The 26569-nt window shown below is 58.3% G+C and overlaps 2 protein-coding genes across 3 annotated transcripts; both read left to right on the top strand.

Moving 5' to 3' along the window:
• Window positions 1-41: 41 nt before the first annotated feature.
• Window positions 42-13603, top strand: ITGA2B (integrin subunit alpha 2b). Its single transcript, XM_037162193.2, has 30 exons — window positions 42-621; window positions 2189-2310; window positions 2397-2494; window positions 2610-2775; window positions 3044-3093; window positions 3170-3215; window positions 3311-3439; window positions 3774-3821; window positions 3963-4006; window positions 4174-4227; window positions 4370-4422; window positions 4567-4778; window positions 7234-7416; window positions 7652-7697; window positions 7778-7882; window positions 7965-8020; window positions 8114-8265; window positions 8411-8536; window positions 8909-8976; window positions 9132-9279; window positions 9833-9922; window positions 10201-10280; window positions 10553-10633; window positions 10756-10852; window positions 10955-11107; window positions 11228-11335; window positions 11591-11704; window positions 12150-12251; window positions 12452-12568; window positions 13307-13603. Exons 1-30 carry the CDS (start codon window positions 431-433, stop codon window positions 13364-13366), a joined length of 3099 nt encoding a protein of 1032 aa, XP_037018088.2. The 5' UTR covers window positions 42-430; the 3' UTR covers window positions 13367-13603.
• A 3001-nt stretch (window positions 13604-16604) lies between these two features.
• FAM171A2 (family with sequence similarity 171 member A2) lies at window positions 16605-26546 on the top strand. 2 transcript variants are annotated; one of them, XM_037162191.2, is made up of 8 exons: window positions 16605-16835; window positions 20308-20535; window positions 20767-20859; window positions 23092-23250; window positions 23328-23507; window positions 23602-23718; window positions 23845-23971; window positions 24542-26546. In XM_037162191.2, the coding sequence occupies exons 1-8, from the start codon at window positions 16718-16720 to the stop codon at window positions 26019-26021; spliced, it is 2502 nt and encodes an 833-aa protein (XP_037018086.2). In that variant the 5' UTR covers window positions 16605-16717; the 3' UTR covers window positions 26022-26546. The 2 variants fall into 2 exon arrangements, with proteins under 2 accessions (XP_037018086.2, XP_037018087.2); XM_037162192.2 differs by lacking the exons at window positions 20308-20535; window positions 20767-20859.
• Window positions 26547-26569: the final 23 nt, after the last annotated feature.

Below are 26569 nucleotides of genomic sequence, written 5' to 3'. Positions count from 1 at the left end.
CGGTGCAGGCAGGAGGAGGAACTAAGGAACTGTGGGCTAGAGTGGAGGTGTAGGGACCAGCTAGTTCGTGGTTTCGACTATCCCTAGCAGGAAGTATTGATGGCTTAGACAGGAACAGTGGTAGTGGAAATGGTGGGAAGATTCCAAAGACATAGTTGAGAGGCAGAGCCAACAAGACTTGGTGATAAACTACTCAGGAAAAGGGCAGAGTCACAGCTTTCAGCCATCAGCATCCACCCCCAGGGTGGCCTCACCCCCTTCCCTTCCTGCCAGTCCGAGAAACCATATGCGTCCAGGACATTTAGCCCTTTGCTCTGCCTACTGCTCAGTAAGGGGGTTCAAGTTTGATAAGAAAGGACTTCCTGTGGTGGGAACTGAAAGGAAGAGGAAGGGGTGAGCCCATTCCTGCCGAGGAGGCTGTGGCAGAGGGATGATGGCCAGAGCCTTGTGTCCACTTCACGCCCTCTGGCTTCTGGAGTGGGTGCAGATGCTCTTGGGACCCGGTGCTGCCCCTCCAGCCTCAGCCTTGAACTTGGACCCAGAGCGGCCCACCTTCTACACAGGCCCCAATGGCAGCCACTTTGGGTTTTCATTGGACTTCTGCAAGGACAGCCACAGCAGGTAAGCCCTGGGGGACGTTGGATGTGGGGACAGAGGATTCCTTCTCTGTCACTACTTCTGTGAGCCTTGAGTCCCCCATTTGTGGTAGAGGTTGAGTAAAGTGACTTCCAGGGTCTATTTGAGCTAAGTTCTTGTTAAGACTACGGAGGAGGGACCTGCTCAGGTGAGAATACCAGACAGAGAAGCACGCCAGTGGGGATATAGGCAGTGAAACTACAGCAAAAACAAAGGCAAAACAGAAATTAATATCCTATGTTTTTCCTCCATGGGTCAGTTGTAGGACCCATTCCACCCTCATCCCCTCAAAACACAGAGAGGAGAGCACATGTCTTCAATCAACTTCAAAAACTGTAACATTGTCTGCCCACCTCGCTTTTCTACTCCATTTCCCTCATCCCCATCAAAATTCTAGATATTTGAAAGGAAGCAATAGAGAGCATCATTGGTTAGGAAAAATCAGGCTGTGAGATCCCACTGCCAAGATTAGAGTCCTGCTTCTCCTCTTCACAGTAACTACGCTGAGCTAGTTACTTACAGAGGCCGACAGCACGCTTCCCCAGCCTCGGGGAGTGGCGGGGGCAGACAGCACTCCGGTATCAGCGCCTTGGTGAATTTCCTTGGCTGAAGAAAGCCACTTCCCCAAAGTCAAGTCCTCTTCCCAATATGACCCAGCACGAATTGATCGATGAGGACTATGGAGGGAGGAGAGAGGTGTAAGGGCCCCGCTATTTCACGTAACCTCTGAAGAGTTCTGAAGGGTCCGTCTAGCTCCAAGGCTCCTGGGGTGTTTGTGTGGCCCATGGCTGTCACTGGACTTGAATCTAAACTTGACTCCCTCCTCTAGGCTTTCTCGCTTCTTTCCCCTCCAACCACAGATACTGGTCTCATGGGTACTACTTAACAGACATCCTGCATGCCAAATATATATATATATATCTGCACTTTCTGAGCACTTGCTATAAGTTATTTGGCTGCTACCACGCTGAGTTGCCCTCATACATGTACTTATTCTGACAGCATTGATTGGTTGGTATTGTTCCCAATTTACATATGGCAGAGCTGTGGTTCCAACCTAAATCTGCTAGGGTCCTCACTAGTATCAGCACCCTACCTCCCACTTTAGAGTTGCCCACTAGCTTCCCTAATTCTTCATTAGAACTAGCTCACAAGAACACATCTGGTAACAGTTTAACCTTCTAGGGATCGTGCAAAGCCCTGGCTTTTGGAGGTGGGGACAGTGGGAGTGTAGATCGGCACAGAGCTTGGGAGGTCTGTCTCAGCAAGGATATAAACCCCTCGTGTTCATATAAAACCAAATGGTTATAGTTCCAGCTTTCCCCTGACTCGCTGGGTTACTTTGGGCATGTGATTCACCCTCGCTGGGAGTCTCGGTTTCATGGGCCATAAAATGAAAAGGCTGGCCCACATGCTCGGTGAAGTCTCTGAGGAAATAGGACAGCGTCGCCCAAGGCACACTGCCTGCCCTTCAGGGCGATGCTCCCAGCACGGGCACTAGGGCGGGGGGCATCCGGAATCAGCGAGATGTTCACGCAGCTTTCCTATGCAGCGTGGCCATCGTAGTAGGTGCCCCGCGGACCCTAGGTCGCAACCAAGAGGAGATGGGCGGCGTGTTCATATGCCCTTGGAGGGCTGATGACGGCCAGTGTTCCTCCCTGTCCTTCGACCTTAGTGAGTACCAGACAATGAGGGGAAAGGAGGGCTTAGAGGGACCGTGGACAGCCGGGCCTCAACACCCCCTGTCTTGTGCCCTCCAGATGATGAGACCCGAAAAGTAGGCTCCCAAACTTTCCAAACCTTCAAGGCCGGGCAAGGACTGGGGGCGTCAGTCGTCAGCTGGAACGACAACATTGTGGTGGGCACTGCGGGACGGTGACATAGGGAGTAGTAGGGGGCAGAGACTTGTTGGGGGGAGGGAGACAGAACTCCAAGTCCCGCCTCTTCCTCACTTTTCTGCGGCCCTGCCGCAGGCCTGCGCCCCCTGGCAGCACTGGAACGCCCTAGAAGAGTCCGAGGAGGCGGAGAAGACACCCGTAGGTGGCTGCTTCTTAGCTCAGCTCCAGAACGCCCGCCGCGCGGAGTTCTCGCCTTGTCGGGCCAACACCATGAGCCGGGTTTACCTGGAGTACAAATATTGTGAGCTCCGCATTCCGTTTTGGCTCCGCCCACTCGTGGCCAAGGAGCGGGACCCTTTTTTCTGAAAGTGGCGCCCGCTGGCCCCACTTTCAATCCCCCAGCTCAACTCCCCGGCTCTTAGCAACACCGCAGCTACCCTGCGGACTCAAGGCCACGCCCCCATACTAACCCATGGCCCCGCCCCGTGCCCCTCCCCGGGCCCCGCCCCGGGCTCTGCGTACGCTGCTGGGTCCGCCTCTCCTCTGACCCGCCTCCGTGCCTCCTCTAGGGGAAGACAGGCGCTACTGTGAAGCCGGCTTCAGCGCCGTAGCCACTGAGGCAAGTAGCGAGCCGAGACGTCGTGAGGGCGGCTCCCAAACAGGGTCCCCGCTCACCTCTAGGGCTTCCTTTGCAGGCTGGAGAGCTGGTGCTTGGGGCCCCCGGCGGCTATTTTTTCTTAGGTACGTGCCCATCCCTGCACCTCCCTCCCCTCTACGCTGGGCCTGGGGAGACCCCAGGGTCTGGGCTCCCACACCCACTGACCCTCGCACCCTAGGTCTCCTGGCGAAGGCTCCAATAGCAGACATCTTCTCCAGTTACCGCCCGGGCACCCTCTTGTGGCATGTGCGCACCCAACGCTTCACCTTCGACTCCAGCCATCCAGAGAACTTCGACGGCTACCGGGGTAACCCAGGCACCGCCCGCAGAGGCTTCCCAGCGCTCCGTCACACCGCCCGCCCGCGCCCCTGCTGCAGCGCCCCCTGGCCGACTCCGGCTGGCCAGCCCCAGCACCCAAGGCGTCCTCACCCTCTGCTCCCGCAGCTGCTCCCGCAGACCGCCCAGCTCCCATGTGCCCTACCCCGCCTTTCCCGCAGATCTTGGCCTCGAGATGGCCTTCGCTTTGCTGTCTACACAATGCAGGGTGTAAACTGGGTGATGTCCTAGTTTCCTCTTCCTTCGCCCTCCGCCCCCTCCCTGCTTCGCTCTCGCAGAAAAAGTCATTCGTGCTGTGTCTTCAGGGTATTCGGTGGCCGTCGGCGAGTTCGACGGGAATCCCAACACTACAGGCAAGAAATCCACTTAGGGACAGGGTTTGGGGAGGCCATCCCGGGAGGAGCACCACCAGGCCTCGCACTAAAATCTCTCCTGGGTGCGGAATGGTGGGAGGGAAGAGGAAGGTTCCAAGAACCTCATTGGGTTCTCCTCAGAGTATGTCTTCGGCGCCCCCACCTGGAGCTGGACCCTGGGAGCCGTGAGTGCCACCTGCCCCGCCATTCGGCATTCTGTAGCCCCTGACCCTGCTCTTAAGTCTGACACCCACCCCGCCACACCTCTGCCCTTTTTCACCGGGAGCGAGCTGCTGCCTGGCGGGGGGGGGGGGGGATGAGAACCACGTGCTCAGGCGCGCTGTCCGCGCAGGTGGAAATTTTGTACTCGAACTACCGAACACTGCACCGGCTGCAGGGAGAGCAGGTGAGGGTCGGGTCCTGATGGGGTGGCCCAGGCTGAGGGTTTGGGACCCTAGAATATTCCACGGAGGCGCGGGGGGTCGATTTCTAAGACAGGGTGGTGGGTTTGGGGGGCGGGAATTAGGGTGCGCCTTGTCTTCCTTCAGGTGGCTTCGTATTTCGGGCACTCGGTGGCCGTCACGGACGTCAACGGGGACGGGTGAGGAGGGTGCGCCCCAGCCCTACCCAGTTGAGTCTCCTCCTCTCCTAGCCCTCACTCTCAAGAGTGAGGATGGGCGAGATGTGCAGCCCTGGCCCTCAGCACCCCCTAGCCCATCCCATTAACCACGCGTCTGGCCTGCAGGAGGCACGACCTGCTGGTGGGGGCGCCGCTGTACATGGACAGCCGCTCTGACCGCAAGCTGGCCGAGGTGGGGCGTGTGTACTTGTTCCTGCAGCCTCGGGGCTCCCAGGCGCTGGGCACCCCCAGCCTCCTGCTGACTGGCACGCAGCTGTATGGGCGATTTGGCTCAGCCATCGCGCCCTTGGGCGACCTCAACCGGGATGGCTACAATGGTAAGGGAAGAGAGGGGCTCCCCTGCTGCCGGGGGGCTAACAGCCGCCATAAAGACCATGGATTTGACCTGAGGACAGCAGGAGCCAGCAAGAGCTTTAAGCAGAGAAAGTTAAAGGAGACCAGTTAGAATCTGTTTGCATTAGTCCAGGCAGAGGAGTTGGTGGGCAACAGAGGAGTTCAGTGGGGCGGGGCGCCTTTTACTGCCTGGAACTCAGGCTAGGCAGCAGGTCTGGGCAGGTGACAGCAGCAGGCCAGCTCTGGACCTATTGATCTGGAAGGACTTCCCCACGTCAGGCAGACACAGCCAGAGAGCCGCTGGGTGTAGCTTCCCCCACTTCCACCCGAGAGGTCTCAGTGGGAGATAGGAACTGGGGGAGGGTGGCGGAGCCCCTGGGAGCCTGTGAAGAGAGGAGAGGCCCAGGGCAGAGCCCTGGGGGGCAAGAGCATTGAGGGAACTCACAGAGGAAGTGAGTCTGGAAAGAGGACAGGAGTTTCCAGTGGGGTAGGCAAGAAAACAGGAGATTTGATGGCTCAAAACTCAAAAGAAGAGGGTGCTCTAAGCGGAAGGAAGTTTAACGATTCCAGGTGTTTCTGAAAGGTATGAGTAGATGGGGCTGGAGAAATATCCATGGTCTTTTTAAATATATATATTTTATTTATTTATTTTTAGAGGGAGTGGAAGGGAGGGAGAAAAAGAGAGAGAAACATCAGTGTGTGGTTGCCTTTTACGTGGCACCCACTGGGGACCTGGCCCAAAACCCAGGCATGTGCCCTGACTGGGAATTGAACTGGTGACCCTTTGGTTCGCAGCCCGCGCTCAGTCCACTGAGCTATGCCAGCCAGGGCATATCCATTGTCTTTAACAACAAGAAGGTCATTGGTAACAACAACAAGGACTGATTCAGGGCTGTGTAGGGACGGACAGAAGGCAGAACGCATGGGGTGAGATGAATGAAAGTGAAGAACTGGAGGCAGCCAGTGTAGACAGCTCTTTAAACTGGTCTGTGGAAGAGAAAAGGTGAAGACTGAGAGAAGATGAGGGTCAAGGGAGGTTATTTTAATTTCAAAGAGTACAGAGCAGGTTGAATGTGAAGGAAAATGGTCTTACAGGAAAAATAGCGGGTGGAGGAATGAGTTGGAGGGGGGTCCCTTCAAGGCCTGAGGGATCTGGGGGGGCAGGATGCTAAGCCCAGTGTCAGGGTAATGGAGGGACACCTGTTCCAAGGTCAGATGAGGAAAGTGGCTGGAAAATAGATGTGAAACTATAACACAACCGTCAGGTTGCCTTTCTTTGTGAACGGAGTGGGGGCGCTGGAAGCTTGACAGAATGGAGAATGTTTGAAAGAGGTGCTGAGCAGACCGACACTCTGAGCCCACAGGGCTGCTGGACAGTGCCTAGTGAAGGCTGGAGGTCAAGTTCATGGTACCTGCTCTGGTGGGGTCTGGCCAGGCTTGCCCCAAACTGGCAGTGGGGCAAGATGGCTGGGGATATCTTGGCAAGGGTGGCAAGGGTGATCAACTGTTCAGGAAATAAGCGGAGATGAGAAAGCCGGCCCTGACCAGTGTGGCTCAGTGGGCGGGGTGTTGTCCCAGAGAACGAAAGTTTGCCAGTTCCATTCCCAGTCAGGGCGCATGCGTGGGTTCTGGACCTGGTCCCCAGTTGGGGGCGCACTAGAAACAACTGATGGGTTTTTTTTTCCTCCTCTTTCTCCCTCCTGTCCCGTCTCTCTAAAAAAAAAAAAAATGATGAGGAAGGCCAAAGATCAGAAGAGTGTGGGAGGTCCGGGGCCTGGGCAGACAACTGTAGTCAGGGTGTTTGATTTGGGTCAATTCTGGGTAACTTGATCAGAAAAAATCGACAAATATTTTTACAGAAAAGTCTGTACAGAGGACAAAGAAAAAACAGTTACAAAATGTAGATCAAAGTTTTTGATTCCTGACACATGTGGAAAACTCTTACAAATTTATCAGATGAAGATTAATCATTATGATGAATAACGCATTTTTAAGAGGGATCTTCAAAGTTACTGATGATGACAAGCCTGTCATCAAGCGGCTCTGACTGTGCATAGTGTAGGCAGAATGGGGCGAAGGTCCCTGAGGAAGAGGGGTCAGGTCTCAGTAGGTCTTGGTTACTTAATCTTCTGGGACTCAGTTTTCTCATCTCAAATGGGACTAATGATGCTTAACATTCAGGATCAAATGAAATCACATCCATGTACTTTTCCCAACACATAGTGAGGGCTGTTATTGTTTTTATAACAACCCTACTTGACGAGTCTCTCTCTGACCCAACTGTAAACTCCTGGAAGGCAGGACAGCTGCCTCCTTGCCCTTTTCGACCCTCTCCTGGTCCCCGGGGGTCTGCCCAGAGTGGGAACCCCTGAAAGTTTTACGGGGCGGCCTGGAGAGGTTGGAAAACAAACAGTTGCTCTCCTTTCGTTGTTTCCCCAGATGTCGCAGTGGCTGCCCCCTACGGGGGTCCCAGTAGTCGCGGCCAAGTGCTGGTATTCCTGGGCCAGAGTGAGGGGCTTAGCTCACGCCCCTCCCAGGTCCTGGACAGCCCCTTCCCCACAGGCTCTGGCTTCGGCTTTTCCCTGCGAGGTGCCACAGACATCGATGACAATGGATACCCAGGTGCCCTGGGCTGCCCCCAGCTAAATAAGAAAGGCCCTTGAGCATTAGCTGGAGATGCTGGGAGACACAGCCAAGGGCCATGCTGTGCCTGAGCTGGTGCCCCACTGAGAGCTCTGGCCTGTCTGTGGGGCCAGAAAGCCTGGGAGGGCCAGGTCTAACCTCCAATAGGGGAAATGGTTCGGGGACCTAATGCCCTCTCTAATTACTGGTTCTGACCCCCTCCCAATACCTATAGACCTATTGGTGGGAGCCTACGGGGCTGACAAGGTGGCTGTGTACAGGTAAGCACTGGTCCACGGGCGGGTTAGGGAGAGGAACAGGCCGGAAGGGGCCACAGTGGCAAGCACCCCCATCCCACCAGAGCTCAGCCAGTGGTGATGGCCACTGTCCAGCTGATGGTACAAGATTCGCTGAATCCTGCTGTGAAGGATTGTGTCCTGCCGCAGACCAAGACTTCAGTGAGCTGGTGAGGAGACAGAGGGCATGGGCCAGGCAGGATCTGGGGTGTCAGGGGCCCTAACCGCTGAGCCCCACTCACATCTTTGCAGCTTTGGAATCCAGATGTGTGTAGGAGCCACTGGGCACAATATTCCTCAGCAGCTAAGTGAGTGGCACAGTGGGCACAGGAGGGAGGCGGACCTGGACTCCCTTGGAGGCTGGCCAGGGAGACCCTGACGCCCCCTGCTTGCCCCGTCAGGCCTAAATGCCGAGCTGCAGCTGGACCGGCAGAAGCCCCGCCAGGGCCGGCGGGTGCTGCTGCTGAACTCTCAACAGGCGGGGGCCACCCTGAACCTAGACTTGGGGGGGAGACACAGCCCCATCTGCCACAACATCAAGGCCTTCCTCCGTGTACGCCCGCGCTGGGGGTGGGCAGGGCTGGGTGTGCGGGTTTGTCCATTCAGCCCTGGGGTGCGGGCTGGGCGCTGCGTGTCTAGGGGTCCTCAGTGCTAGGGTGCATGACAGCAAGATAGGCTGACTCTTGTCCCCACCTTAGGACGAGGCCGACTTCCGGGACAAGCTGAGCCCCATCGTGCTCAGCGTCAGCGTGTCCCTGCCACCTGCGAAGGACGGACTAGCCCCGGCCGTGGTGCTGCACGGAGACACCCTCGTGCAGGAGCAGGTGAGGGTGGGCAGGAACAGGCCCGGGAGGGGAAGGACCCCCACCAGAAAGGCAGGGCTGGGGGTTAGTGTCCAAGTTGTAATGTGAACCCCAAAGCCTCGATGTCACCTCTAATCTGTGCTGTCACTGTAAACCCTAAGGAAAACCCCAAAACCTCAGTGTCCCCTAAACCCCAATGTTGATGTCACCTCTAAACTCAGATATAAACCCATTAAACCCTGATGTCACCAACTACACCATGACATTGTCCCATACCCCGCGGCAAAGCCCCAAGCCCTGGTGTCGTCTCCATTCTCCTTTCGTTCTCAGGCCTTCTAGCCCCGTCTTCCACATGCCCCCACTCACCCACACTCCTTGGTGTGCCCTCTGCAGACCCGCATCATCCTGGACTGCGGGGAAGACGACCTGTGCGTGCCCCAGCTTCAGCTCTCTGCCAGCGTGTGAGGAGACCTCCCGCTCCACCCTCCCCTGGCCCAGTTGTCTCTGATGTCACCTCCTCCCAACCTGGGATGTCATACACCAGTACACTGTCCTCAGCCCCTGTCCTCCCAGTCTCTGGGCCTGGACCAGGCCTCTTCCTCCTTTCTCCCCACAGGACGGGCTCCCCCCTCCTCATCGGAGCTGATAACGTGCTGGAGCTAAAGGTGGACGCAGCCAACGAGGGGGAGGGGGCCTATGAGGCTGAGCTGGCCGTGCACCTGCCCCCGGGTGCCCACTACATGAGGGCCCTCAGCAATGTTGAGGTGAGGGCCCCCCAGGGGACATTACTGGGGGTATGTGAGAGGTATGGGAGCCTTCTCACACGCTGAGAGCCCCAACTTGTCTTATGCTTTGGTGTAAAAGCTGTCTTTTTTAAAAACTTGGAACAGGAGTGCTTGCAAATGGCCCTACATTTGAGAACTTTATTATAAAACCCAAGTCCAAAGTGGCTCAGCGACAAAACGTTAAAAGGAACCCGTTAACGTTCGGTGGATTTCCTTTCCGTCCTTTTTCTCTACGTCAACAGATGCTTATGTAGGCGTTGTGCATATTTTCTTGTTTAGTTAGTTTGTTGAGGTAGTTTATAACAATGGGATTATAGTCTGTGTAATATTTTGTGTTTCTTACTTGCAAACATCATAACAAGTGACAGCGCTAGAGTAATACATAAATGAGCGTGGGACAGCACCCTGCACTCCCAGCCGGAGAGCCCTGCGCCCAGCCTGGCACAGCGGTGTCTCCCAGACTTCCCAAGGAGTTTCAGTAAACACGGGCTGCTCTGTGACCGTCTTCTTTCTTGAAACGACCCCCTCCAAGGGCTTCGAGAGGCTTAGCTGTAACCAGAAGAAGGAGAATGAGACCAAGGTCGTGCTATGTGAGCTGGGCAACCCCATGAAGAATGTCCGGGTGAGGCCACCAAGTCCTGGGTGCCGGGTCCCCTCCCCCGCGGTCTCACAGACAGCCAGGTTCTAGCAGCTGGGTGTAGAGTTAGAAAGCCCTGGGCTGGAATCCTGGTCCACACACTGCCCAGCTGTGTGTTCCTGGGTGAGTGAACTTCCTCTCCCAGTGGGCTTCTGAGTGAGATGGAGATCAGAATGGCGGCCTTGGAGGACGCGGCCCAGAGGCCACATTCAATGTTCAGAGTGAGCACTTGGGCGGTGACTTCGGCTCTCCTGGTTTCTCAGATAGGGATCACCATGCTGGTCAGTGTGGAGAACCTGGAAGAGGCTGGGGAGAGTGTGTCCTTCTGGCTGCAGATCAGGAGGTACCGGACGGCGGAGCACCGGACACAGAGACACTGGGGGGCCCTCCACACAGAAGGGGCTTCTGGGATCCCTGCGCTTCACACTTTCCTGTCCCCTTTCTTCCTGTTTCGGAGTCTTGGAGCCCGAGAAGTTCTTTCCTGGGCCCGACTTTTGCATGGCGCACTGTGTGTGCGGTTAGATCTTTCTGCGACCTCTGAAATTCTGGCTGTGCCCCCAGTCCTGATGTTCACGGGGCAGGTGTCCCTGACCGGCTTCTCCTCATCCCCTCTAGCAAGAACAGCCAGAATCCAAACAGTGAGATTGTGCAGCTGGATGTTCCCGTCCGGGCCAAGGCCCATGTGGAGCTTCGAGGGTGAGGTGCCCGGGATTGACAGGGGAGAAGGCAGGCAGAGACCCTTGGTCCAAGGGGTCCTGGGAGAACCCCCACAGCAAGTCAGTGGATCAAGCTTACTGTGGGGGCTCCGACCCCTGCAGGAGCTCCTTTCCAGCCTTCCTGGTGATGGCGGCAGAAGAAGGCAACAGAGAGAACAGCTCAGACAGCTGGGGCCCCAAAGTGGAGCACACCTATGAAGTAGGGAGGGGACCCCAGGCCCCAGCCGGGAGTGGGAGGACCCCAGGGGCTACAGTCTAGGCCCTGAGCCCCCTAATACGCTGCCGCCACCAACTCCACCAGCTCTACAACAGTGGCCCTGGTACAGTAAATGGCCTCTACCTCACCCTCTGCCTCCCGGGCCAATCCCAGCCGTCGGACCTGCTCTACATCCTGGATGTACAGCTTCAGGGGGGTCTTCAGTGCACCCCACAGCCCTCTCCCAACCCCCTCAAGGTAAGAGCCTGGGTGGAAGAAAGAGCTTTGGGTGAGTCCCCGGTGGGTCAACCGGGGTCCCTCTGGGGGTGCAGGGAGATTGGCAGAGCCTACGGCCTGACCGCTTCTTTGCCTCCCCAGCTGGACTTGGGGCTGCCCACCCCCAGCCCCTCCCCCATTCACCCAGGCCATCACAACCGGCGGCGCAGGCAGGCTTCCCTGCCGGGGCTCAAGCAGCCAATTCTCGTGGTGAGCGGGCTCTGTGGTCTGTCTGGGGTCTCTGCTCCCTGGGGCCCAGGGGGCAGAGGGGCTGGGAGGTAGGGGGAGGGGCCAAAAGAGTGATGCGGGCCGCCGGTTAGCCACTTCGGTCCAAGCGAATTCTAAGGATTGTGCTAGTCTTCACTGCCCCCCCTCCCCGGCTTCCCCCTCTCCCTCCGTGTGGGGTCCTGGCGTGATGGGGCGACGGGTCTGGAGGGGCTGGGGACTAATAGCACACCCCCTCAGAGCTGCGACTCGGCGCCCAGTACCGTGGTGCATTGTGAGCTGCAGGAGATGGCGCGCGGGGAGCGGGCCATGGTTACGGTGCAGGCCTTCCTGCGGCTGCCCAGCCTCCACCAGGTGGGACACGATGTGAAGGGCGGGGCCTCCTGGACTGGAGACCGGAGTGAGCCCTCGGGAGAGGCGGGGCTGTAGGGAGCGGAAAGAGAGAGAAGGCCAGGTTTACTTCGTTTTCTTTTTTTTTTTTTTTTTTTTTTTTTTTTTTTTTTTTTTTTTTTTTTTTTGGGGGGGGGGGGGGGGGGGGGAGAAGAAACCTTTTGTTGTTTGTTTTTATTTTGTTGTTTGGGAGAGGACGCGGTTGGGGGGGGAATGGACGGGCTTTTGTTCTCCAAAAAGCGGCTTTTTTTAATTAATTAACTAATTGTCTACTGGCAGGGGGAGTTTGCTTTGGAAGGGACAGGTTTACGCCAGGGTCAGGGCTCCCCAGGGGTGAGCCTGGGGCTGGGGCTCCTGCAACTAACAGGCCTGAGCGAATCCTTTTCTCCCCACCCCGCGCCCCATCCAGAGGCCACTGGATCAGTTTGTGCTGCAGTCACACGCCTGGTTCAATGTCACCTCCTTTCCCTACTCCGTGCCTGCCCTCAGCCTGCCCAGTGGGAAAGCTCTGGTGAGTGCGGAAGAATGTTGGCAAGGAGATGAGTCCCACTGCTCATCCCCTGCGTGTCCCGCAGAATGGGGGCGGGGCTCCCTGGGTCTAAAGGGCGACGCTGGTAGGTGGCTTGGCTTGGCGTGCCAATCCCACGGGTTTGAGTTTTGGGGCAAGGGAAGTGTCAGGGTGACAGAGGACATTCGCGGCTCTGTCCTCAGGTGCAGACACAGCTACTCCGGGCGTTGGAGGAGAGGGACATTCCCGTCTGGTGGGTGCTGGTAGGCGTGCTGGGTGGCCTGCTGCTGCTCACACTCCTAGTCTTGGCCATGTGGAAGGTAAGGGGTGGCGGACGATGGCGTCCCCAGGTGGGCACGGACTTGGCCCTGCCCACCCTCACAGGGAGGAAGAAAGAGACAGTGGCCCAAGTGGGTGACCCAGAGCCCGCCCAGCCTGCACCTCCACTGTTAGACTGTCATTCTCCAGAGGACCCCTCGCAGGCACAAAACCCTGGGCAAAATGGCCCCTGGAATTCTCCGTCCTTCAGACCCATCGCCCCTGAGAGGAGGAGTCGCAGGCAATGGGCCCTGCCTTCAGGAGCTCCCTGGCTGCTGTGCTGACTCCCTCCTTGCTCGGTCCTTTGCCCCAACTGAGGTGGGAGGCCCAGGCCTGATGCAGGCCCAGATGGGTCACTCCCTCCTCTGTGCCTGGAGGACAAGTGGGCTGTTCCCCAACTTACTCTGGTGCCCAAGCCCTGGGAAGCACGGTGCTTTTAGGGAAAAGCACACATTACACTTACAATAATCAAATATATATCCTCATACACTTACATCATAGAGAGATATAATCATTGGTATTGAACAAAAATCCAGAGAAGAAAAAGCAAAATATATTTTTAAATGTTACGTGTATTATCTCAATATGGGGAAAGGCCTTCATCCGTGCAGACAGTGGGGCCTGTGTCTCGTGCTGGTCGGAGAAGACCGCCTGGCTGGCCGCTTCCTAGCTGGCTTCCTTCTTCCAGTGCTGCTCAGGGGCCTAAGGACTGTTTATAACCTGGCCCTGTGCACTCCCAGGTCGGCTTCTTCAAGCGGAAGCGGCCACCCCTGGAAGAAGATGAGGAGGAGGAGGAGTGATGGTCCAGCCCACACCCTGGAAGGCAGGGCGCGATGGCTGTGCGCCCCTCTTCTCCGCGTGTCCCCTGCCCTGGTTACCCGTTGGTTGGAGCTGTTCCATGGAAGCCTCCTGATGCCCTCTGCTTCCCACCAGAGCTGGGCCACCCCTTTCCTTCTGTCTAATAAAGAGGCAGCCCCAACCCGTGTGCTGTCTCCTCTCGGGGTGGGCGGAGGAGAGGGGGACCAGGGTGATATGTGGAGGAGGGATCCGGGGCTGGTAGAAATGCTAGCAGAGAGCACTTCTGCCAGAGCAAAGATAAAAAATAAAAAATTACTGCCTTTGGGGAGTGTCAGGGAGTAGAAAGTGGGGATGGAGCCAGAGGGAAAGGGTGGGTGAGATGGGGGGGGATGACCCGGGGGGTGGTAGAGAAGGCAGGCAGGGTCCCTGGAGGGTAGCTTTAAGGAGCATTTTTAGCCCTGGCTGCTGTGGCTCAGTGGATTGTGTGCCGGCCTGCAAACCAAAGGGTCGCTGGTTCGATTCCCAGTCAGAGCACATGCCTGGGTTATGGGCCAGGTCCCTAGAAGGGGGTGCCACATGAGAGGCAACCACACATTGATGTTTCTCTCTCCGTCTTTCTCCCTCCCTTCCCCTCTCTCTAGAAAGAAATAAAATCTTTTTTTAAAAAGAGTATTTTTTAAAATGATTTTGAAGAGATAAACATCAAGAAAAGAACACACTCTCCCCACTCCCATTGTTTTTAAAAAAGGCCTTTAGAGCTGTGTTCAGAGTGAGGAGGGGCCGAGGGAGGCTGACGAAGCCCCGCCCAGAGGAGAGTGTCAGGGAGGCATCGCAGTTCCTTCTATTCCTTCCTCCCCACCGAGAAGGGCCCTTCAGTGAGGAAGGAGGGCACCGACAGGAGCTCCTGGAGGACTAGGGGCGGGAGAGAGTCCCCTCCCCGCTGAGACTGGAGTCAGGAGTGGGGGGCACCTGCAGTCCCGGGAGATTTGTCGACGCGAGGGTTTGATAAACTCTGAGCACCTGACATGCGCCTGGTGCCGTTCCAGTGCCGGGATGAGACTGAGCAACGACAGAAGTCCCTGCCCTCGCGGAGTCTCCATCCAACCAGGAGCAACGAGTAAGACAATAAACGAGTGTATAGGCAGCGGTGGCCAGTGGTGGGAATGAAAATGAAGGAGGGAAGCTAGTGACAGAATTATGGGGGTGTCGGCAGCGGGTTGACATTTTAGGCCATGGTCAGGGGAGGCCTCTCGGATGAGGTGAGCAGAGAAATGAATGAATGAGCCAGTGGCTGCAGGGACCGAGTGTTCTGGACAGAAAGAGCAGCCAGCGAAAAGGCCCTGAAGTGGGAGCTGGCTTGATGTGTTCATGTAGAAGCAAGGAGACCCATGGGCCAGAGACCTGTAAGGAGTTGGGAGATGAGGTTGGGGGACGGGGCAGGCAGGCAGCGCCTGTGACCCAAGGGAGGAGTTTGGACTTGATGCTCAGTGTCAGGGGAAGCCATTAAGGGGCAGGTTCACCTCACAAGAGCTGCAGCCCAGAGGGGAGAAAGGTAAATTCTGAACAGAACAGAACACTTTGATACCCATGCATGGCAAGTTCCAGAACAGGTTTCCAGTCGGGTGACTGAATATTTAGGAAAAGATTAAGCCATGATCCTTGAACACCAGCCAAACCCACCCCCCCCCACACACACAAACACACACCATTGCAGTTGGACAATCCCAATTAGTCTCCATCCAGCAAAGCATTTGGCATTTGTCCTTATTCATGAGACAGAGACGTCAGCTGGATGAAAGAGACTTGGATTGAAAACCAAACAATTTTGATAAAGCTGAAGTATGTCCCTATGGGGGTGCCCCAAAGCTCCGTCCTAACCCTGGGCAGCTCAGCATGGTCACAAGTCCCCTCATCCTGGGGATGGCTGCTGGCCCAGAGGGAGCTCCAGTACAATGGGTGGCTGAGGCAGATTCCAGGCAGCCTTGACAGATTGTAAAATTGGGTTGTAACCAACAAGATGAAATTCGCCAGGGATGAGTGCTAAATCCTGTGTTGAGGTTCCAAATTTTTCATTACGTAACAACAGGACTGGGAAATCTGGTGAGGTGGAAATTTATGTGGGTAGGAGGAAGAGAAGAAAGGAAAGAAGGAAAAGCAGAACGGAAGACGGAAGGGAGGGAGGGAGGAAGAAAGAAAGAAAGAGAAAAAGTTTACTGGTTTTAGTCCACAATCTGAAAGTAGGGTTCCTTTATTTCAGAAGACTGAGCCAGGAGAGAAGCACCAGAATAGAAGCCTGCATTCTGAGGTCCTTGCCCCAGGTGTCCAGTCCCCTCCAGGGCACTGTGTTTTGAGAAAGAAAAGGTAACCAGCCAGCGAGAACCAGGAGAGGGACCCCAGATTAGACGAGGATTTGGCCACCCAGAAGCTGAGGAATGATGACAAACAAACTGGAAGGGAAGAGCTTGGCTGGGACCAGAGGGCAGACCAATAACTATCTTCAAACGTGGACTTACTGGCTGAGGAAGAAGAAGAGATTCAGACCGTCATTTATGAACGAGAACCGGTCAGACCAACCGGCGATTCTCAGTGGGGAAGGCAAGCTATTTCCACCATTATCATAACCCATCAATGGATCTCACTACCTGCGCCAACAATAGCCCCGGGTCAGGGATGTGTTACACCTTTTACATCACTATCTCATTTAATCCTTAGAACAGACCCCACGAGGTAAAGATTACAATTCTCACTTTAAAGGAAGGTTAAGTAATTTACTCATAGCTTAACAAGATGCAAGAGCTAGACAAGAACCCGGACCGATTCTCAGGGGGGCTTAGTCTTATCTCCCCAGCACTGGGCTAATGTTTGTGCAGAGAAAAGGGAGCAGTAAAGCAGGGCAGTTCTTACACTTTATGGAGACCCTGTTGACGGTACCCACCCCTTTTGAGTATATTGCAAGCAATAGCCATTTCCCTCACCCCCAAATTTTGCACCAAATTTCAGGGACTCTAGAACTACAAGCACCGTGGCGATCGGACCCTCCTCGCTACACCCCTTTGCAGCTGAGTCTGGGAGGGCAGGATGGTGGGTGCGGGGTGGGCTGAGCTCTGGCAGGGCCAGTGGGCTGCGGGCGGAGCGGGCCGTGAGGGGGCGGTGCCCGGAGGCCCGCGGCGGTGGGGCGCGGCCTGCAGGGGGCGCTGGCGCGGCTCCGGGCGGAGACAATCGCACTGAGCTGCCGCCGCAGCCAGAGCGGGAGCCCGAGCGGCGCGGCGCGGAGCGGAGCTGGGGCTGAGCGGGGTCGGCGGAGCGGGGCCGGGCGGAAGCCATGGGCCGCTAGGGCTGGGCCGAGCCCCGCGATGCCGCCGCCGAGTGGCCCCAGCGTCCTCGCGCGGCTACTACCGCTGCTGGGGCTGCTGCTCGGCGGCGCCTCCCGGGCTCCCGGCAAGTCGCCCCCGGAGCCCCCCAGCCCGCAGGGTGAGTCTCGGGCCGGGAGGGCAGCGATCGCGGGCCCGCGCCCCCCACCCCCACCGGGCCTCCGCCCGCCGGCCTCCTCTGGGCGGCGCTCGTGAATGGGGGGCTATTCTGTCCCCTGGATTGGGGTGGGGGAAATAAGCGACCTGGGCTCGGCGCTCAGAGGGGAGCGGAGGGCCGCCGGGGAGGGGGTCTCGGGGAGACAGGGGTGCGGAGGGTGCGGGGTCCCCAGGCTCTGCGCCGCCGCCCCCTCCTGCCTTGTTTTTCTCCCTCCTGATCCGCGAGGCGCTGCTGCCTGAGCCATTGTCTGCCGTAGACACCCGCCCAGGGGCGGGCTGGGGCGGGCGCCCGCTCCGCAGCCCCCTGCGGGTTCCTCGCTCCAGACCGCGGGTGGGTGGGGGCGCAGCGTCGGCTGCCACCCTGGGCCCGGACGGGGGCTGGGCGCCTAGAGCGGGGTCTGACGGAGGGAGGGGAGAAGGGGGAGTGGGTGAGGCTGTGGGCGGATTGACTGTTCGAATGGGGTTTCTCCGCCTCGGAGCCTGACAGCCCCCAGCCGGCCCTTCAGGTTCGGGTTTTGGGGTGCACCTAAGAAACGCTGCTCAGCCAATTAAGGAGAAGGGGCTGCGGTTGGGGGGCTCTGAAAAGGGGCACATTGTGATTCCCAGCTTGGCGCATGGCAGGGCTGTGGTGGCGGAGCCATGCCGAACTGGTTAGCTGGTTGTGGGCAGTGCCGGCTGGGAGGGCAGGTGCCTGGGTCTTGTCCAGCAGGCCTCCGGCCACTCCTGTCCCAGTCTGCTCCCAGACCACCCCCTCCTCACCTCACCTCTCCATCGCGGTGGAGACGACCCTCCCAGCGCCTCACGGGGCCCAGGTGGGTGTGTGAGGTGGGGGTGGGGTCGGCTTCTGCTGCGGGAGAGGGTGGAAGAGCTAGACCGTGGCTCCCTCCCTAGCTTGGGTTCTCAACCCACTCCAGCCCCGCAGCCCGCTTCTAGCCTCCGGCCCCACCACCCAGCTGCTGCTCTCCCCTCTCCAGCCCCCGGGCCCCAGCCCTGTATGAACCTGAACTGGTGCTCTCCACTGCTCACCTCCCCACCAAGAAGCTGGCAGGAAAAGCAGGGTGGGGGCACTCGATGAGGGAAGTGGGGTCCGGATGAAGGAAGGGGTCGGATTTCCGCCAGGAATGAGGCAGGGCTGAGGCCAGCCGAAGCGGATGCTGTGGGGAATGTCAGGCTTTGAGGAATGGGGAAGGATCTCCTCTGGCCTGGGTCTTCCCTGCACTCTAGGGGACAAGAGGGGCTTTGATGGCTAGGAATGGGCCCTAGTTTCTCAAGTCCTGCACCCCAAAGAAGGGGGCCCAGGGAATTGGCTGGAATAGAGCTAGGACTGGGGTTCTCCCAGTCTGCTGGCTGGAAGCCCCAATGAGGGGAAGAGGGAAAGAAATCTGCTAGGCACCTGCACCTGCCCCCTCTCCACTGGGCACGTATGTCTCCTTCAGGCCTTACCTGCCCACCCGCTTTGATCCCTGGGCTCTCGGCCCTTTTCTAAGGAGCTGGCCCTTGAATCCAAGGCACTCCTTCAAATGACCATAGTCCATGAGCCTGGGTTCCCTCTTCCCAGCTGCTCCATCCAGCTGCTCCGAGCCTGGGGTGGGGGTGGGGAGAAGCCAGCCCCCTCTAGCTTCTCAGAATTCCTACTGGGGGCTGGGGGGCGGGCATGGAGGGAGGCTGCCAGTTCCCGGGAGAACAAGAGAGCAGGAGAGGGTCGAGTTTGTGCACCCGCCCTGCAGTGCCGGGCTTTGGCCTGGGAGGGGATGGGGTGGTGGGTGCAGGAACAGCTGGATGGGATGCCAGGGGCAGGCGTGGCGCTGGCCCCGGCCCTGGGGTTGGAAGCCTGAGATAAGACACCTGCCACTGCTGAGTGTTAGACTCCAGCCATGAGGCCCCCTGACCGCCCGGTGCCCTGTGGCCCTGAGCCCCTCAGTTCCCAGCTCTTTCCTCTGTCCCCGGACTCCCCGGGTTTGTGTCCAGCACCCGGCCCACTCTCACCTGCCTCCTGGGGCCCCCAATTAGGTTTCTGTACCTTTCCAAATTCAACACCTCCTCTGTGACGGGCATGAGGTGGGGATGAGGCGTGCTCTCGAGGGAGGGGCTGCACTGAGTGGGAAGGGGTAGATGATGTGCTGGATCCGAGAGGCTGTCTAGGGAACCCGTGAGAACAACTCTGGGCCTGGTTCTTCCCCCATCACACCACCTGAGATCGGGACACCTGCAGGCTCATGCCCGCTAGACCATCCTTATAAGGGCTGGGGCAGATTTGTCTGGAAAGCAAAGGGTTTGGACTTCCCTTTCCAGGGCCCTCCACACCAATTTCCTTGGGCCTGGGTCGCTCCCCATCTCTTTCCCCTTGCCAGGGCCCCAGCTCCCTGCCCATCTCTTGGGAGGATAGAGGGTGTTGCCATGGTGACTGACTGTAGCTGACCATCTGGGAGGGGCTGGCAGTACCCTGAGGAGGAAGGGTCAGGAGGTACTTGTTGGGCTTCGGGGTTGAGATGAGTCCCTAAATCTGAAGGGACACAGGCTTGTGGAAAGGGTTCTGGGAAGAGGCTGGGTGATGGGAATGACTGTCCCCTTCTTAGTTTTTTCCTGAGAACCCAAACTCCGGCCAAGTGCCCCACCCTCTCTTCCAAATGGCTGAATCCTGACCTCTCCTATTTGCAGTCCCTGGTTCTCCACTCATTTTTAAAGATTTATTTATGTATATATTTGTTTATTTTTAGACAGAGGGGAAAGGACGTGAATGTGTGGTTGCCTTTCGTGCACCCCTAGTGGGGACCTGGCCCACAACCCAGGCATGTGCCCTGACTGGGAATTGAACCAGTGACCTTTTGGACCACAGCCCAGGGCCCAATCCATGAGCCACACCGCCAGGGCTTACTCATTCTTTCTCAAGACTCCCTTCCCTCCCCACTCCCAGACACAAGCCCCATAGGGTCCAGTGGGTAAGAATTTGGGTCTAGAGGTCGATTCCCAGGTTTGGATCCCAGGTCTCCCACTTAACTGTAGTACAAGTATATCAATTCTTTGAGCCTCGGTTTCTTTATCTGTGAAATGGGCTGTGAGCATGTTTTATCAAGTCTAATACATCATTGGCTGGAAGATGGACTGTTATTCATGTACCAATAAGAAATGCTACCAATTATAATTATGACATCATCAACCATAGGCATAGCCCGAGTTCAGAAATGTGAAAATGTGGAAAAGTGAACGTGTTAGGCTTGATGGCAGTAGCACCCCCTGCCTCAGAGGCTGATGTGAAGTTTGAGGGCTCTCTAAATGCTGGCTTTCATAATGTCTCGTCTAGCCTTGGACACAAAGCCGCTCCCAGCCCACAGTCCTCTCTTCTGATCTTGGGGCTCCCCTTGGTTCTCTCTTCCCCCTCCCACCTCCTCACTCCCCTCACCCCACCCTGTCTGCAGAGATCCTGGTCAAGGTGCAGGTGTACGTGAGCGGGGAGCTGGTGCCGTTGGACCGGGCCTCGGTGGATGTGTTTGGCAACCGCATGCTGCTGGCTGCGGGCACCACAGACTCGGAGGGCGTGGCCACACTGCCCCTCAGTTACCGCTTGGGCACCTGGGTGCTGGTCACTGCTGCCCGCCCTGGCTTCCTCACCAACTCCGTGCCCTGGCGTGTTGACAAGCTGCCCTGTGAGTGTAGGGGCAGGTGGAGGGGGGGACAGCAGCTGACCCCATCAGCCCCTTCCCAAGATAGCCCTTGGGGGCAGAGGGGCAGGCTTTCCAGCAGCTGCTGCCTGGGCTGGGGTATGCAGACGGGGCCGAGGGAGGGTGAAGTCACTCGGACTCGGATGGTGGGAGGGCCCCCCCGCCTGGGGCTGGGCAGGGGCTTTCTCTGGAGCTGACAGGCCGCCCTTCCCACAGTGTATGCGTCAGTCAGCCTCTACCTGCTCCCCGAGCGGCCGGCCACCCTCATTCTCTATGAGGACCTGGTGCACATCCTCTTGGGTTCTCCTGGTAAGGCTCCCCCTGCGACCCCTAGCTCCTCTTCCTCACCCCGACCTGGGTCTAGAGAGCTGTGCTCTTCCAGACTAACTGGGTGCCCCGGGGCAACTCACTCAACCTCTGAGCCTCTGTTTGTTCATTTATCAATATAAGATGTGGATATTGATAGTACCTACATCATCAGATTGAGGGAAGGAATCAAATATTACCAAGTGTACAAAAAATAGCACAGAAGGTGGTCGTAAATGTTTATTGTTATTGGGCTTCTTGTGGTTTTTATTCTCTGCTGCTACCATCAGAACTCCAGCTCCCTGCCACCTTTGTCTTCAGTGGGTCACCTATCCTTGCTGTGCAGCTCCTGGGTGCCTGGCCATGTTAGGAGACACGAGAGGGTCATTCCAAGGTGCCGAACACCGATGAGGTGCAAGGCCCGGAGCAACCCTGCAGTGGCCCTGGTGACCCTGCGAGCTCTCAGTCTCCTTCAGCTGAGACTTACCGCCGTGCCTAGGCCATGGCCGGCCTGGGTCTGGCGCTGGGGAGCAATGGTAAGGGAGAAAAGGCCTACTCCCTGCCTGTGGAGTTCACGGTCAAGCAGGAAGACACACAGACAGTCACAGGCCCTGAAATAATGATTGAACACAAAGCAGGCAGAACAGCAGGGTAGAGGGCAGCCGTACTGAATACTGAGAAAACCCTAACCAGTGAGGGTGCAGGACGGGAGAACTTGGTGACGGGGGCTGGGGCCTATATGGGCTTGGGAGCTGAAGGGGGAGCAAAGGCACCTGCCCTGGAGAGGAAGGCCTGGGGAGTCTTCCGGGTGCAGGCGCAGGAGGGGCGCCTGGTGCCTGCCGGCTGACGAAGCCTGGCAGAGGGGACACCCCTAGGGAGTCCTAGGGAGCCACCCAGGGTTTTGGAGTGGGAGAAGCCCCGCCTCAGTTAATACTCTTAGCTTGAGCCCTCGTCCTCAAATTACTCATTTGCTCATCACCATCTCTCTGGTCCTAAACCGGAGGCTTCTAAAATTTCTTTGGAGGTTTCTAAATGGCCAAAGGGAGCTTTCTTTTCCCCCTAGTTTAAAGACCCCCAAAGCTCCCACTGCTTCAGTGTAAAGCCTAGACTTCTGGGGCCTGGCTTGCCACAGCCTCACCGCCCACCCCAGTCATCCGCTGGCCCCTGGCCAGCACGCTGCCTGGTGCCCCCAGGCCTTTCTCCCCACAGTCCTCCTGGAAGTCCCTTCCTACTTTCTTTCCTGGCTCTTGCTCATCCTGCAAGGTGCCACAGGACCAGACTCCCCTGGCACCCTACATCCCTCTGCTGTAGTAATGAGGCAGGATGGAACGGTGGGTGCCAGAATGTGCCCTGGCACCAGGCTAGGAGCCTGGACCTCAGTCAGGCCCCAGCGCCATGACCTTGGGCAAGTCACCGAACAATCCCGCCTCCGCTTCTGGATGTATACAACGGGGTTGATGGTAAAGGGCCCTGAGTCATGGGCTGTTGTGCTAATTACAGCAGTTTCAATTATAGGTGCTGCTTAGAACAGTACCCAGCCAATCAAAGCTTGACAAGCATTAGCTGTTACCGTATTGGGTCAAAGTTCAGTTTTATGCCCTCCCCACCCTGACACAGGCAGACACACAAAGTGCACCCACCACCTAGGCTGTCTAATGCCGTGGCTACTAGCCACATGCAGCTATCTAGATGTAAATGAATTTAAAATTCATTAAATTTTTAAAAATTAAAAATGAACCCAGTTCCTCAGTCACACTACACTAGTCACATTTTAAGTGCTTGCTGGCCACGCGCCTGTTAGGTACCGTAATGGATAACCCAGATGAGAACACTTCCATCACAGCAGAAAAGTGCTAATGGGTACCCTAGTAGACTGCACCACACTAGACTGTGAACTTGAAGGCAGGGGATTGTGAACTGTGTCTTACTGATTTTCGTGTCCCCAGCACCTAACATGGTGCCTGCCACACGGTAGGCAATAGTCTTTGAGGAACCTCATCACTTTATGGGTTAATAAGGAAACTGCCTCGGAGAGCAAGTAACTTGCTCAGGGTCACATAGCTAGGACTGGATTTCTGAACCATGTCCCTTCCAAATTAACATTCTGTGACTCCCACTTCTGTCCCCAAGTCACCCACCACCTCCCCTGGCCTCCCGAGTGGCTCCCTCTCTCCTCAGATACTTGCTTTCGGCTCTGGTCCCTGAGCAACTGCAGCTCCCCCTCTCTCCACCCAGGTGCCCGGTCCCAGCCCTGGGTGCAGTTCCAGCGGCGGGCTGCCCGCCTGCCTGTCAGCTCCACCTACAGCCAGCTGTGGGCCTCGCTCACTCCTGCCAGCACCCAGCAGGAAATGCGGGCTTTCCCTGCCTTCCTGGGCACCGAGGCCTCCAGCTCAGGTATGCTGGGTGCCACGCACGGAAGGGATGTTTTCCCACAAAGAATTCAGCCCTCAGCCCTGTGTCCCTTCCCCCAGGCAATGGCTCCTGGTTGGAGCTGATGCCCCTGGCTGCTGTGAGCGTGCACCTGCTGACAGGCAATGGGACAGAGGTGCCACTCTCAGGCCCCATTCACCTGTCACTGCCTGTGCCCTCGGAGCCTCGTGCCCTTGCTGTGGGCACCAGCATTCCAGCCTGGAGGTTCGATCCCAAGAGTGGTGAGTGCCTCTGGGGGTTGCTGGGCCTGGACTGTGGGGACAGAGACTTCAGATGGTGGCACACTGAGTCTGACGCGACCCCTGCCTCTCACAGGGCTGTGGGTACGCAACGGCACTGGTGTGATCCGGAAGGAAGGCCGGCAGCTCTACTGGACCTTCGTCTCCCCCCAGTTGGGGTACTGGGCGGCTGCCATGGCTTCCCCCACAGCTGGTGAGAATGTGGGGCAGGGAGGAACGATAGGGGGCTGTAGGGGGAGGGGAGGCTGGGAAAGTGGACTCCTTCTGAAAGGCAGACAGGACATCCACACCTGGAATGCTAAGCCCTTGCCTGGCACAGGGCTGGTCACCATCACGTCGGGCATCCAGGACATAGGCACCTACCATACCATCTTCCTGCTCACCATCCTGGCAGCCCTGGCCCTGCTGGTGCTCATTCTGCTATGTCTGCTCATCTACTATTGCCGGTGAGTGCCACCCAGACCCCCACTTTCTCTGCACATGGAGGCCTGCTCTGTGCTTGGGTGCTGGGGCCCCCAAATAGCATATACATGTACTCTGACCCTCAAGGCACTGATGGGAAAGCAGGGCACATGCAAAGACTGAAACACTGGTGGCTTGAGAGAAGTGGGAGAGTGCAGGCAGGAGCTGCAGGCCAGGCCCCTCCCCTGACGACCAGCAGCTGCTCCCACCATCCCAGATCTGGCGTCCATAGGACCTCAGGCTTAGGGGCTCCTCCCAGGTTCTCACTGCGCCTCCTACATGTGAAGGCAATTTACTGGAGAGGGACCCAAATGGGCGCAGCTGCTGGCCGGCCCTCCCGTAGACATGCAAGCTCTTTCCACAAACCTCTCCCAGGGGTTTTCTTTTGTTCCTTTCGCCTTCCTTCCTTCCCTGCCTTCTGAGTCCCAGGCATTGTCCCGACCCCTCCAACTATGTCAATTCCTCATGCTGAGGTGTGACTGGGAGCTGCGGGAGTTAGGGAGCTGCTCTGGCCTTACACCTTTAAGGGTCTCGGTCTGCCCCCTCCCCTCCAGGAGGCGTTGCCTGAAGCCCAGACAACAGCACCGCAAGCTGCAGCTCTCCGGGCCCTCTGACGGCAACAAACGAGACCAGGCCACCTCGATGTCCCAGCTCCACCTCATCTGTGGGGGATCCCTGGAGCCCGCCCCGCCGGGAGACCCCGAGGCTCCACCTCCAGGCCCCCTCCACTCCGCCTTCTCCAGCTCCCGCGACTTGGCCTCCTCCCGGGATGACTTCTTCCGCGCCAAGCCGCGCTCTGCCTGCCGTCCGGCCCCCGAGCCTGCAGGTGCCCGCGGGGGTGAGGGCGCCGGGCTTAAGGGCGCCCGCTCCATGGAGGGTCCTGGCGGGCTGGAGCCAGGCCTAGAGGAGTACCGGCGAGGACCCTCTGGGGCCACGGCGTTCCTGCCAGAGCCGCCCTCCCCGCCACCGCCCTTCGAGCACTACCTGAGCCACAAGGGGGCGACCGAGAGCAAGACCCCCGACTTCCTGCTGTCTCAGTCCGTGGACCAGCTGGCGCGGCCGCCGTCGCTCAGCCAGGCCGGGCAGCTCATCTTCTGCGGCTCCATCGATCACCTCAAGGACAGTGTCTACCGCAACGTCATGCCAACCCTGGTGATACCCGCGCACTACGTGCGCCTGGGTGGCGACGCGGGAGCCGCTGGGGCGGGCGACGAGCCCGTCCCGCCCGAGGGCACGGCCCCCGGCCCAGCCCGCCCTTTTCCCCAGCCCGACCCCCAGCGCCCACTGATGCAGGGCCACTCGGGCGCGGGAGGCGAAGGCAGCGGCGGTGGCGGCGGCGAGGGCTGGGGGGGCGGGCGCTCGGCGCCGGTCAGCGGCTCGGTCACCATCCCGGTGCTGTTCAACGAGTCCACCATGGCACAGCTCAACGGGGAGCTGCAGGCGCTGACGGAGAAGAAGCTGCTGGAACTGGGCGTGAAGCCGCACCCACGCGCCTGGTTTGTATCCCTCGATGGCCGCTCCAACTCGCAGGTACGCCACTCCTACATCGACCTGCAGGCGGGCGGCGGGCGGAGCACGGATGCCAGCCTGGACTCGGGCGTCGATGTGCACGAGGCGCGGCCTGCGCGCCGGCGGCCCCTGCGCGAGGAGCGGGAGCGCGCCCCGACAGCCGCCCCCCCGCCGCCGCCGCCGCCGCCCCCGCCGCCCCCCGCACCTCCGCGCCTGGCGCTCAGCGAGGACACGGAGCCCAGCAGCAGCGAGAGCCGCACGGGCCTCTGCTCCCCGGAGGACAACTCGCTGACACCGCTGCTGGACGAGGTGGCGGCGCCCGAGGGCCGGGCGGCCACGGTACCCCGAGGTCGGGGCCGCAGCCGTGGGGACAGTTCCCGCAGCAGCGCCAGCGAGCTGCGTCGCGACTCGCTCACCAGCCCGGAGGACGAGCTGGGGGCGGAGGTGGGAGACGAGGGGGGCGACAAGAAGAGCCCTTGGCAGCGGCGGGAGGAGCGGCCGCTGATGGTGTTCAACGTCAAATAGCGCCCCCTCCCGGCCTGGCGCCGCCTCCCGGGCGGGCTCCGCCCCGTCCGCCTGGGCCAGTGCCCAGGGTGCGTGCCCCAGGGGGTTGTGGGGGTACTCGCTCTTAGCCCAGGTCTTTGAAAGGTGTCCTGGGGCCTGCGGAGCTGTCCGGTGGTATGTGCTGGGTAATGAACGTCTAAGGGGGACCCCCGTGTCTGTCTCCAAGAGGGCGGTGGGAGGAGTCAGACCCCCATTGGGAGGTTCTGGGAAGGAGGGTTGGGTGGGGGGAAGCAGTGCCTGTATAAACGTGGTTGTACATAGAAAGTTCTATTGTGGGAAAGCAGGAGGGGCAATCAGGCCTCAGCTGCTAGTGTGAGGGCTGGGAAGGGAGAGGGCATTCTGTCGACCCCTGGGAGGGGAGGGGTGCTGCTTGCTGACTAGCCCACCCCTGAGCTACCAGGTCACAGCGGCTGGGGCGGCTCTGGGGAACAGGAGGTAATGCGATGGATCAGTGTGGGCAGCAGCAAATATAACTGGTGAGATTAACTCTGTGTGTCTCTCTGTGGGGC

The sequence above is a fragment of the Artibeus jamaicensis genome, unplaced genomic scaffold (assembly GCF_021234435.1).
Source record: "Artibeus jamaicensis isolate MK-2021 breed Jamaican fruit bat unplaced genomic scaffold, CSHL_Jam_final contig_2259, whole genome shotgun sequence".
NCBI classification, from domain to species: Eukaryota; Metazoa; Chordata; class Mammalia; order Chiroptera; family Phyllostomidae; genus Artibeus; species Artibeus jamaicensis.
The sequence above is the reverse complement of the archived record's forward strand: the minus strand, read 5'-3'. Positions and strand labels throughout refer to the sequence as shown.